This window comes from Adelges cooleyi, unplaced genomic scaffold, assembly GCF_023614345.1.
Source record: "Adelges cooleyi isolate 19-005CV unplaced genomic scaffold, UGA_ACOO_1.1 ACOO_flye_CR_arks_rails_tigmint_CR_PRNA_651, whole genome shotgun sequence".
NCBI lineage: Eukaryota > Metazoa > Arthropoda > Insecta > Hemiptera > Adelgidae > Adelges > Adelges cooleyi.
Window position 1 is genome coordinate 4,238,516 of NW_026096352.1, and position 13,568 is coordinate 4,252,083.

The window sequence follows — 13,568 nt, forward strand, 5'->3', positions numbered from 1 at the left end:
TAAGCGTTCGTTGACGGTTTTGCATACGCCTGTACCACCACCACCACCACTCATACTACAAATACTACTACTACTAATATTACCAGCTAAAACTATAATACTGTCATTGCCATTTAACACTATACCTATATTAATTATTGTTGTCTCATTTAAAACGCCATATTATTATTGTTATTACAGCCGTTAGGAGGTCGAACGTACGACTCGACGTGGCGGTTCGTCACTTAACTTAATAATTATAATTATTTTTTCAATTCTTATTAATATTGTTGTTATTGAGACATATGCGCGATGTTTGAAAGTTTTCTTCTCGTTGTGTTTGTTTTCAACGCTAAAATGGTTAGATCTACACATGATCTTACACAATAAACGGCGGCGTTGGCGTCTATTATCGCCACTGACGTCGCGTTATCCGGATCTCGAAAGTCTGAAAACCCAAATCCGTTGTCTAATACACAATTATATTGATAATTATCTCATTACATTGTTTTGGGAAGATGAGGCACGACAGAATGACGTTTTACGTAAGACTCGTACGTATCAATAAGTCATCTCAGAGTACCTATCGCAATAGTTGTATCATAAAAATAAAAAAATTGTAATTATTTTTGTTTGTCCATCCGAAAACCAAACGGTGGCGTTGGTTTGCAGGTGTTCTGTACGGGGCTAATGGCAATTCACCAGTTTGTGGTCGGATGTTCGCTTCTTTTCTCGGCTATTTTCCTGGTCCAAGTCCGGCAACCCTCGTCCGGTATCAAAGTCGACGACCAACAGGCGTCGTGGATAGGTAAGATCAGTAACGACTAATAAAATCATACATGTGTGTGTTAGAACCCAACTTATGGTTCGGCCCTGACGCACCGTTATCTTTTTGGATATAGCTGCTACAGTGCAAAACACTCAGCTGGTATTGTTTGTGATTACCGCCGTTTAAAAACCTATTATGCTATCATCAATATTTACAAGTAAGCTACTACAGTTATGTCGTGTTTTTTTTATTGTTTTTACGATCTGCCTACGGTATTGTTCATTTGCAAAAACATCCACATATTGTACAACTATTGTAAAATCAACAAACAGTAACGCAAGTCTGTTTTCCATATAGTTTATTATTTAGTCAGGAATTTAATTGTGTTACGCAGTAAATACTCTACTCTATTGAAACGCAAAAATTATTTAGAGTACGTTATACAGTTAATTTACAGGCATAAAACTTGACTTCGAAAAATGCGTTTTGGGTGGCGGATTTAGGGTAAAACCATAGACTATATAATATGTATAGTATGTGGTAAAACCCCTTATAAAAAATTCAAAAGAGGATGACTTTTTGGAGGAAATATCATATCCGTATTTAAAAATATTTCCTAAAAAGTAATCACTATTTAAAAAAAGACCTTATTTCAGCATGGCATATCAAACAAAATAGTTAATAAATAAAAAAATATTGTTTTCCCTCAAAATTTCATCACATTTTCATTTTATAATTCGTGTCCTTGCTCTAAAACTATCATGCATCTAGTAAATGCAGTCTACGTGACCTTTTTGTTAAAATAACTCATGAAAAACATAATTTAGACCTTTTATAGTCTGAAAAAAATAACTTGCAATAATAAATCGTCCATACACATAAATTTCAACAATAATTTTTCAGTTTTAACTCTTTTAAAAAATTGACCTATACCAACTGAATTATTTCGATAAATATGTGGTAAACTTCTCCTTAAAGAAACATAAACTTGTTTTTAACAGATGGTACTATTATACACAGTGACAAAAATATTACTTTACAATATATTGTTCTATAAAATAAAGTAATAATTATAGTTTTATTTAAAATGTATTAAGTAAAAACTTAATTATATTTAAAGATCAATTTATTTTACGTTTTGGTTTTCAAGTTGAAACATTATTTTAAAGGGTATTTGAGAGTTACTTTTAGAAGTCAAATAGCAATCTATATGTTTGATTTACCTACTAAATGTAGATAAAAAATATAATACACTCCGCCCTTTGTACCGTACTAAATTTTACACTTTAATAACTTTAAAAATAATTATTTAAAATGAGTTATCGAGCAGTCAAAATGTTTACTGAATTATTCATAATTTAAAAAGTTAATTAAATATATACCTTCGTTAACATTTAAATTTCAAAAGTTGATAGAGCACTAGAATTTACTAAAGGTTTGAATACTATTGATTGAAATGCATAATACAATATATATGAACTCTAAATATGTACTATGAAAATAACATTTATTAAAAGAAAGAAAAACTACAAATTGATGGTTTTCGAATGAGGAAATGGCGGCTAGTTGAATCTTTTATTAGAGTTTGTATTGCAATAAACCTTTATTTGAAATTGTAACTTCATAAGAACAAGTTTTTAGTAGCGCAAGTTATATATAGATAATGATATTGTATCTGCATCATTATATTGGTACTGGATAAGTAGTGTAAAATATTACAAGGACAATAAATATAAAGTAGAAAGATTTCTACTCACGCCGGAATAATACAAGCCGTAGCCGAAGTAATTCGTCATATTATTATGCAAGTTATTAAGAATTATAAATTTTGCGGAAACGTGGAATGAGAGTGTATGATAGTGAGTACATGATAATTTTATCATTGTTATGAGTATGACGAAGTCTCTAATAACACGCGACTAACATACACACGAAGGTCGAACGCACACCTATAATATGATGTTTATCTAATCTTTAGAGTTGTGAGTTTACTATTGTTCTTATAATTGTTGAAAATACTAAATACACAACACTGTCAACACCGATAATTATTCGAAATAATGAACACTCATTTATTGACACTAGACAGTATTTATATTTAACGCACTGTCACATCACTCATCCACCAAAATGGACCACCACACAGGCACTGTCTCCATATAATCATACAATACTACATAGATACAGGCTTCATCAGTCCCACTTCTTTTTAAACAGTGCTAGTAATATTTTAACGCTAACATTGTATTATGTAGGTACTTATAAATTTCAGAAAAATGTACACATAACAAACGTAAAGGGTACGTAAGAGCAATTAAGAACATTAACTACTATATCAATATAAACAATAATATAATGTGCACACTGTGTGTAGTATATATATATATGAATAGCATATTATGTACACTGTGCATGCAATATCGCAGCAGCAACCAGCCAAAAATAAATTGCTTAAGGCACAGTAAAAAAAAACCAGTCAAAAAATATTAGTATCAGTAAAAAATTATTCTCTATACTAGCAAGGTACCTACGTTTTAATATTTGTTTTAAATAAGGTGGTTTGATTTCTGAAAAAAATGATCCAAAAACAACTCATGTTCTTGATTCTATTATTTAACCGTCAGTAATGATATCATCACAGTTAAAATTCTAATTAAGTATACTTTAAACATATTTTAAAAAATATTTCGTGGTCAAAAAATTTTAAAAATTGTCCTCGAACCTTCAGAGCTCAATAATTTCATATTTCTACCAAACAGTTGTTACACCCTAGAATACAAATTTAAGAATCCCATGAACGATAAAACATTATGCAATGTCAAAACTGCCAATAGTATGGACACTTAAGAGCTTACAGTGCTTATAATCCTCGCTGTGTAGTGTGTACGTTGTGGTCAATATCACGCATCCTCAGAATGTGAAAATCCAAGAGATATTCCGGCTAAATAAGCCTTATGCTAAAACGAGCACCCAGCAAACTACAGAGGTTGTCGTAATTACAAAGTCGAATCAAAATCTTTAATCTGCATTTTAAACACTACAATTACTTTTCTTAGTTTAGATTAATATATTTTTTACTATTTAACTATTAAGGGAGGAGGTAAGGTATTAAAACATTTTTTTTTTATTTTCATTTTTTTAACTGAATGCATAATATTTTAAGAATATTGTGTCCAAATTTCAAGTCGATCGGAACAAAATTGACGACGTTATGAGTTGTCGGAATTTTATAGCTGCCCGGCCCGAGCACACTATCGTTAACTTTAAAGCGTTTTTCCCACAACTCACGTTTTCAAAATCGGTGACCCTCATAACTTCAAAACTACTATACCGATCCTTTTGAAATTTCGAACACTATTTCTGTATATAACTTACGAGGTAACGCTGGAGATTTTTTTTCAAATTTGTTAATATTTTTTATTTTACAATAACAAATTAGCCGATTTTTTTCGAAAAAATCGCGTTTTTCCTTTCAAAGTGTTCCCAAAAAGTGAAAAATTGAAATTTCAAAAAAATCTTCCGGCATTACCTGAGGAAAGCAATTATCTAACGAAAGAATTTGATTTTTTTAATTTCGGATGATCCAGCATGGAGTTATGAGGGACACCGCAATTCTACTTTTTTCCGAGACGCTTCCGAATAATTGCTGCCATTGCTGTATTTTGTAATATTTCTACATGAAAATATTACACAATATTCTTCGAATGTTATACTTTAATGTACCATTAGTTTTAATAAATAGATTTTAACTGTGTCGACAAAAAAATTCACAAAAATTTGCCGTGAAACTTTTGAGACCATTATACCAGAATTTGAATCATGCAATCGTACTAAATTAATTTCGATAATTTGTCTGTAGTTAAAATGTAGTATTGTATACTTACTAATTGAACTTTCATATAATACAATTATGATTTTTCAGCTAGTATACCGTTTCTGGTGTGTCCAATCGGATTGATTGTGATAGGCGTATTGACCGACGGAATAGGCAGAAAAAAGTCTCTACAAGTATCCTACATACCATTGGTATTGGGTTGGTTTATACTGTCGTACGCTCAGAGCTTGAACGCAATAATTATCGGAAGAATTATGCTGGGCTTCTCCTTAGGTGAGTTGTTTTAAAACTAACAATTAATTATTGAAACCTTGTAATCATTTTCGTTTATTTTAAAGTTTTTTCGTATCTCCTTGTTTATTTTCATCGGGGGTTTTTGTTTTTTTAAATAACTAATTTATATTAACAAAATATCTCTAATTTGATAACATCTAGAAAAACAAATGCAAGTAAATATTAGTTCTATGTTCCATAAAAAAAATACGGTCAACTTGTACTACCAGAGTTAACTAAATTGTAATTTAGACCTAAAAATTATTTTGTACATAGGATAGCATCGAAGACACTTTTTTGAAGTTAATTTTTTTTTTAATAAACTGACTATGCTTTTTTAAAATGATTTCTTAAACAACAGCATTTGCGTCCTCAGTACGTCTTCCCAAATATTTGGATAGAAAATATTTTATTAGCATTTTGAAAACTGTGCCTTTTGAAAAAAAAATTGTGTAATAATTTTAACATTCATAAAAAAAACATTAGTAAAGTGGTGTAAGCGAACAATAAAATAACCACGAAACTTAAAAACATAAACTCTTAGAGAAGACATAGTTTTGTCTTGAATCTTGATCTTTGTATTAACGTCATCGTCGTATGATAAATATGCCCGGAGATGATTATAAATTGCTTAACCCTTTTTTTTTTGCATAAAAACCTGACGTAATACAGGGTAACCACGAAAACACTTTATATTTTCAAAAAGGCAAAATAATATTAATTTTTCAAAAAAAAAATGTTTGTAACTTATGTAACATGTTTGTGGGTGTATGCCATTTATTTTACGGCAATTTTCGAAAAGAAAAAAAAATTATTTCATTTGATATTATGTAATATTATGTTTGTGGGTGTAAGCCACAAGTGTATGCCATTTATACATAAACCCCGTACTTTGGATGATTTGAAAGCGGCAATTCGTACAGAGGTGGCATTAATCACGAGGGAGACACTAGAACGAGTGTGGAAGAAATTCTTCGAAAGAATTGAAAATGGCCTCATGGATGACGGACATTACCTTCCTGACCTCATTTTTGCTACTTGAAGTAAACGGCTTACACCCACAAACAGAATATTACATAATATCAAGTAAAATATATTTTTTTTTTTCGAAAATTGCCGTAAAATAATTGGCATACACCCACAAACATGCTACATGAGTAAAAACAATTTTTTTTTAAAAATTAATATTATTTTGCCTTTTTGAAAATGTTAAGTGTTTTCGTGGTCACCCTGTATATCATTTAAATAACATATTTTATTATTTTTTTATAAGTGCAATCAGTTTCAAAGCATTCAATTTAATTCCCTTTAAGTAAACATAGTAGCGCTTAATAAAAAGTCTGTAAATGGCAGATTCACATCCCTTTGACACATACATTTTGCTTTGAGTCTGTCTTTGCAAAGAAAAAAAGTGACCAGTACGTAATATACGGTAGTCGTTGCGAAACAAATTCGCTCCAAGCCCGTTGTGTCAATATCTTCGTTTGATATAGCTTATTAGTTGGGACGGCTCTTTACAAACGTAGGTATACACTACGCTGTTCTTTTTATAGTACTCTAGTATTTAATACACTTTGATTGGACTTTAAAACTTACTACTAGTTGGTGTTCAAACACGTCGCCTACAGTATTGCGTGAATTCATTCGTGTTATACACGGTCAAACCCATATTGCAAAATCATTAAACAAATAATAAGGGGCCTCTAAAACTTTTGCTCTTTGGAGTTACATGCGTTAACTATTGTATAATATTTATATACATTAATAATAAATGTCAGTTAGATGCTTTTATATTTTGACCACAACAAATTGTAAAAATATACGTAATCTAAGCTTGTCACTCCTGGTATACCCCTCGTTAATTACTCGTAAAAGAACCAAGTAAAAATTCACATTTAAAAAACAAATGTATACATGTGAATGAAAAAAGAAATGAAAGAACCTTAGCGGTCGCTGCAACCATCCTTTTCTTAATACATAATATATTTACACATTTTATTATGCATAGGACCCTAGTACTTTTTCCTAATTAAAAAACATTAAAGCGCAGTGTGTTTGGCTTGCTATAATATATATTATTCTAAAACATGTTTAATATAACAAAACAAAATTTAGTTTTTATTAGGTTTAATATTAAAAACCAAACTGTTTTTTTAACAAGATATACCCATAATAATATATATTTATGCAAATGATTAATGGAAAATATTATGTAAGCTGAAGGCCGAAGGTTCTAAGTCTTTTACACAACGCTTGTGTTGTCCCTTTAGGACCTAGAGTCTAGGTGTTGTCTCTAAGTTGTCTAGGTGTCAGACCTACCGTTGATAATTTTAGATGTTTTTGAGGAATGTACGAAGGTAGTACGAAAAGCAGGAAGTTAAAATGATACGGAAAAAAGAGGAGGTACATAGCCCTAAAATAATGTCTTCAAGCCCACTAGAAAACGCTATAATAAGAGTTTAAATGTGACCAATTTTTATGACTAGTTTATTCCTCGGTTTTTAAGTTTCAAAAATCGATGTCTTGCACGGAGGCCTTCGACTGGCCAACAATAAATAGGTGCTGAGAACCTCTATACTAAGAGTGAAAAATAAAATATATACAACACATTTTAAAACAAGTACCTATATTTTTTTTTTTTTTTTATTTTCGCCTAATCTGAATCTGACTTAAGATTTTTTTTAAACAATTAGTTAGTTTTTTGAAATACTACAGAATTTGTAAAAAAAAATACCTCAGTTTTTCACTAAATATTCATAAATATTTTGTTGAATATAATAATTATAATAAATTATAACTTTCGAAATGCATTTGAATTTATCATCTATCATACTGTATAGTGTATATAAACAAATAGTATGACAAAGTATCCTAGATATATTTAATCGCTGCGACTGTCTTTATTGTTAGCCAGAGTTTTTGATAACACTGGAGAACAATAAAAAACATTTTTTCTGTGACATAAAATTTGAGTATGGTTTAGTATACACCTAAAATACAAAAACACGATTTGAGATTGACTTTGGTTCTCGAGATAAACTACAAGTCAAAAATGTCATATTTTTTGCGATCTACCCCATTTAAGTTGTATTATTCTAAGTATACCAAACCAAAGGTTGTCTTTATCGAATATGCTTATTTATCACAGTCTCACTAATCAGATACAGTGGTCTCTTGGTTATCCCGCCATGTCGGATAATTATGTCCAGTAACCCGGTGTAATGACCAAATAGTTAATAAAATCGATAAAGTCAATTGATTAAGTCCGAATGAACCGATTAGATAAATTAAAAATAATAATTTTTATTTTATTTAGCCCTTCTCAAGTCTATTAGTTGGTAGTCTTTATCTTTTAAACTAGAGTCAATTCGATAAATCTGATATTTTTTCGTAATCAGCAGTCTAAAATTATTCTAAATTGACCCCTTTATACGGTACCACAAAATCACTGTTCCCCAGTGTAATACACGGATTCATGTTCTCGGTGTCACTGCCAGTAACCATCTCTAGTTATCGATCTTGTTTTTGTATTTTCCCACAGGTACCGGCTCATGCGTGTACTTATACCTGGCTGAAGTCTGTCCGGCCGCTCACCGTCCACTTTTCTTCGGGTTGATCACCGTTTCCGTGAGTCTGGGCATGTTCACGATGCCAGTTATGGCTCCGGACTACGACTGGCGGACGCTGTCGTTAATGAACGCCGTGCTGAGCGTGACTGGCGTGCTGGCGCTGTTCGCCGTGCCGGAGTCGCCCATGTGGTTATGGTACACGGGCCGCGATCAACAAGCCAAAGCAACCGAGAGATGGTGGGGCATGGTCGACTTGTTGCCTGTGGCCACCTCTAACACAGCACCGAAAATAACGACGCCTGCCACATGGTCCGTGTACTCCAGGCCGTCCGTCTGGAAACCGGCTCTGCACGGCCTGGTCTTCTTCGCTTGTCAACAGGGCACTGGGTTCTACGTGCTCATGTTTAATTCGGTGGATGTACTCCAGAAATTCCGGGTACCATGCGATGGTATTACAATTACGACCTGGATGTCTGCAGCCCGAATAGCTGGCAGCGTGACTTACGCGTTCCTGTATTACGTCAACCGGACAACTCTGACGGTCGTTTCGAGCCTGGGCATGTTCGTAGGCCTGTTCACCATTATAGGTTATCTGGTCATATTCAACGACGTCCAGGATCCTCCATACGGTTGGCTCACGTTACCACCAGCGTTTTTGCTTTACGTTTTCTTCAGCGTCTTGGGTACACTTCCGCTGCCTTGGGCCATGTGTGGTGAACTATTCCCGATGGGCGTAAAAGGTTAGAATTACACAAAATAAGCGAAAAAACTCAATTTTACACCATTATAATCGAGGAGAATTTATTAGGTGAATAAACTATAGACTTATTAGTTATTAGCAATGAACAACATGTATCGGTGCCGGACAGTGTATGACTATGAACCAAACAAAACATAAAAAGAGGGGGAAAGTCAATATAAATTTAGCCCCATTGACAAGATAATACAAGCCCAATTTAGCTTTGTCTCTCTTGCAAATGATCTAGGAAACATGATTTGATTTTTACGAGCATTCCAAGTAAGTGTGGGGTCTATGGCCCACTTACATTCATATTTTTTTTAAATACCAATAATAAAATTATGAATAAAATGTTATAGGTAGATAATGTACGATATAAACAAGATTGATGTTATTTTAATTTTATCTATACCACGACCCAAGATCAAATTTACACTTTCAAAAACTTAACTTTTTTTAGAAAAACCAAACATTTCTAGTGTTATTTTTAAACTTTTAAGTAATTAACTTTTTTAAACTTCAATCATTTAGATGCAACAATTTGAGAAGTTAATTTTTTGGGGTACTAATGAATAATTTGAGACCAAAAATAATAAACTCTAAACAGCGGCAAGAAAAAAAATAAAATATTAGTTATTAATATACTGTAAAAATAATTGATTTTGTTGATAAATGTTTTCTTAGATTTTAATAAAAAATATAAATGACTAATAATTATTTTATAAATTCAAGTTTTTTTTCCTCCAAAATTTAGTTCATTTTTTTTTTTGTCTTCGAATTATTATTTTTCAGCAACCCGAAAACTTATTAAAAATAATAATTTTATAACAACACGTTAGAAAATCCAGGACAGCTGTATAATATAAGATGAACCGTTATAAAACCACTTGCTACAATCGTGAATTACCTAAACTTTTAAATATGTAACCCAAACCACAATATAGTCTATATCTTTGTCAATGGTCAAATGTCAAAAGTATTTTATCTCAACCCTCATAAATAACAATTGTATTTTATAATTTTTACATACATACCAACTAATTTCATAACTTACATAAAAATTCACGAAATTATTTAATTTTGTCATGCAATCAACGTTGACAGCCATTATCCGTCATGTGTTAGCTTCGGTTTGGAGCTGAGAAGGTATTGTTTTTACAATGATGTGTTTTTATTTTTTATTTTTGAGTCTGGACCCACGATATCTCGTAAACCGCTGAACCGATTTCTTCGTGTAGCAACTCTATAGATCAAAAATCATACCCGGAAGGTACTTAAATGGGCCAAAAATTAAAAAAAAAATTCACCCCTTCCACATCAAAATCGAGCAAAACACCCAAAAAATGTACAATTTTTTCAACTTAAAATTACGATGCTCTAAAACTTTTTTAAAAATAGTCGAAAAAGTTCCAAATTTATATGAATTGTTTTTCAAACATAGTTCTATCGATAAATATTAACGAACCAAAAAGATATCATAAATCCTTTTCCCTAGAAGGGATAGAATTTTTTTCTTTATTTCACTTTTTCAAGCAGTTTTAGAGATTTAAATTTGAAAATTAGACCGAAGGTAGATCTAAAATGGATCTATAACATACAATTTTCTCATAAATCTAGTCAAATTTTTTATTAAGGAAAAACACCAAAAATAGGGTAAATTTACACGTTGGCTTTAGTTAGTTTCTAGGATGCTATGTGTGAGTAAATCGACAGTCAACAGGTAATGGAAATATTTTCATTATATTGTTAATTATGATACATGGGTAACCATGACAGTACATTTTTATTGACAGACGATCAACCCTTATCGTATCTACCCTACACACGGCTAAATATTAAATTTTAAGTACATTATTGCTGGTCCCACGATATCTTCTAAACCGCTATAACTGGTATGAACATACTATCCACAGATTCGCATCGAAGCGTTTATTTAATAGTGATTTTATCACTTTCAGACCTGTGACCTCTCCGTCCCCACTATGCCCCAACTCCACTGTACTGGCTTTTTTTTTATAGGATTTGAGTTAAGTTAAAAAAATGTAAAATAAAGTAAGTATTCTTTACACCTTACAAAAAAAAATATGGTTTGAATAAAATATGAACATTTTATTTTTTTACTTTGTAATAACAATTGATTTTATTAACTTACTATTGTTTGTGTGTTCTTAGTATGTATTTAATAGAGTTAAAAAAATTAATTTGGAAAAAGTATTCATTACACCCTTAAAAAAAAGCTTGAATAAAATATGTAAAGCTTACATTTTACTTCGAAGTAACAAATTGTATAATGCTTAAAAATATTCTCGAGTGAGTAGTTACTTGGCATATAATATTGTAGTCCAATTGATTTTAATTATAGATAACGAAGACAAGCGATACCGATAACTTTCGTTAACGAAGTAATAGTATGTACTAATATGTTATTTGGAGATACTAAACGTTTTAAGAAACTCCGATGGGTTTCAAAAATAGTAAAATTAATTTATAATTATGTTGATTACAATAGTTATCCATGCTAGTTGCTACCCAAGCAGGGTTAAGAAGGAAGGGGGCCAGGGCTAACTACAAATGACACCGTAACACTGTGCTTATAAAATCAATTATGACATCGTTAAACACAATTTTTTGCTGTTCAAACTTCCTTAGTTGTCTATGTTTTATTCACGCTCCTTAGACAATAGGAAAGTAAAAAAAATATATACATTATGAAACCTTATGGTTACTACTCATTCGTTACTTACCACTTAATCGATCAAATAATTTCATTATAGATATATTATATTTTATTCGTGTTGTATTGTTTTTAGGAACAATGAATGGATTGGTTTATTCTTGCGGATTTATCGTGATGTTCGTTGCCATACAAATATATCCGGCATTAGTGTTGGATTTTGGAATAATAACTGTTTGGTCGATATTCGCTGTATTTTGTTTGTTGTCTGCCGCCTACGGTGCGTTTTTAATGCCAGAAACCAAAGGAAGATCTCTTGCCGAAATTTTAGAATACTTTGAAGAAAAAGATAACACCGGCAAACGTACATCGGCTATTAAATGATCACATACCTATACATAATTAGTATAATTAAGTAATAATTTGAAACATCACGTACTGAAAGTTACAAATTAACACTGTGCATTGTATTATATAATATGTTTTTTTTAAATTTAAATGCATGTTTTGTACAAATGTTTGTTATTATTTATGTACATAATTTATATATACATAATAATATAATAATACATATATTATATATACATAATATATAATTGCTATTAAAATCGGCTATTAATATGTATGTCCACTTTTAACCGTTACAAATAGCTATAGTAATTTAAACGAAACGTAACGTTATATTACTTTGGTCAAAGATTACAGAATAACTAGGATCCATTGATAAACACATTCGAACAACATTATTGCAATGTTAACACTAAAAACACCGTTCAGAAACAGCAAATATATTTTTTTCTATAATGCTAACTAACTTTAAACAGTTAGTATTAGTAACAGTAACAGTAACCGTTGGTATGATACATTACTAGGTACATACATTATTATAATATACCCACACTCTTATATGAGAAAACCCTTTGAAAAAAAAACTTGTATTACCACTGCTAAAAAAAATAATAATAAATATTAAAATATGGAATTAACGGTCAAGTCCTACACGAGGACCTACGCCCTACAGGTATACAAATGAGCTTTATTTATTTATCGCAAATTCAATCAAACGTCTAGTTTTAAATAAGTATTTATACAGTGTTAAGCTGGTTAAATATTTTGGAATGATTTACAAAAACATGCCAAAAAAAAAACTGATCGTCACTAAGGAAAAGTTAATAACGTTATAAACCTTGTAGTATTAACAAAATACGACAAGCTATTAATTTTCAGGAAATAAAAATTGGTACAAATCTAAAAAAGTTGGAAACATTTCTATATTTTAAAAGCGAATAACAAACAAGTTTTATATGATGTTCTGATTATAAACCAAATTACATGCTAATTTTCACTTTTTTTTAACAGATATATACGTATAAATATTATAATATCAGGTTGGCACATATTATAATTTATACATAAATGTGTAATTGTTGTATTATACATCTATATTTAATACATTATTGACGTGTAAAATAAAATATAATTACAATTGAAAAAAACTATTTTGTAGGGATAACTTTCCCATTGGTCTCACATTTTATATATTCAAATATATTTTATAATTTCAAAACTGGTTATCGACCAGTCAAAATTGTCAGTAAATTATTATTAGTTTAAAAATGTATACATTCCATTTAAGTTTCAAAATTTAATATATAACAAATTAATTTGGATGAGATTAAAAATATGAGGTTTGTAAAAAATTAAGAACACATTGTATAAAAACACTACAG

The 13,568-nt window shown here is 30.8% G+C and overlaps 1 protein-coding gene across 5 annotated transcripts; it reads left to right on the plus strand.

The window, feature by feature from the left end:
• The first annotated feature begins 128 nt into the window (after positions 1–128).
• Positions 129–12,358, plus strand: LOC126844876 (facilitated trehalose transporter Tret1-like). Of its 5 annotated transcripts, XR_007686648.1 has the most exons (6): positions 129–533; positions 652–787; positions 4,671–4,856; positions 8,398–9,165; positions 9,258–9,443; positions 9,524–9,578. XR_007686648.1 is itself a non-coding variant. In XM_050583331.1 (5 exons), exons 1-5 carry the CDS (start codon positions 498–500, stop codon positions 12,220–12,222), a joined length of 1,374 nt encoding a protein of 457 aa, XP_050439288.1. In that variant the 5' UTR covers positions 132–497; the 3' UTR covers positions 12,223–12,356. The 5 variants fall into 5 exon arrangements, 3 of the variants coding, with proteins under 3 accessions (XP_050439290.1, XP_050439288.1, XP_050439289.1); XR_007686649.1 differs by lacking the exons at positions 9,258–9,443; positions 9,524–9,578 and adding an exon at positions 11,975–12,080 and having other exon boundaries at positions 130–533; positions 8,398–9,233; XM_050583331.1 differs by lacking the exons at positions 9,258–9,443; positions 9,524–9,578 and adding an exon at positions 11,975–12,356 and having other exon boundaries at positions 132–533.
• The last annotated feature ends 1,210 nt before the right edge of the window (positions 12,359–13,568 follow it).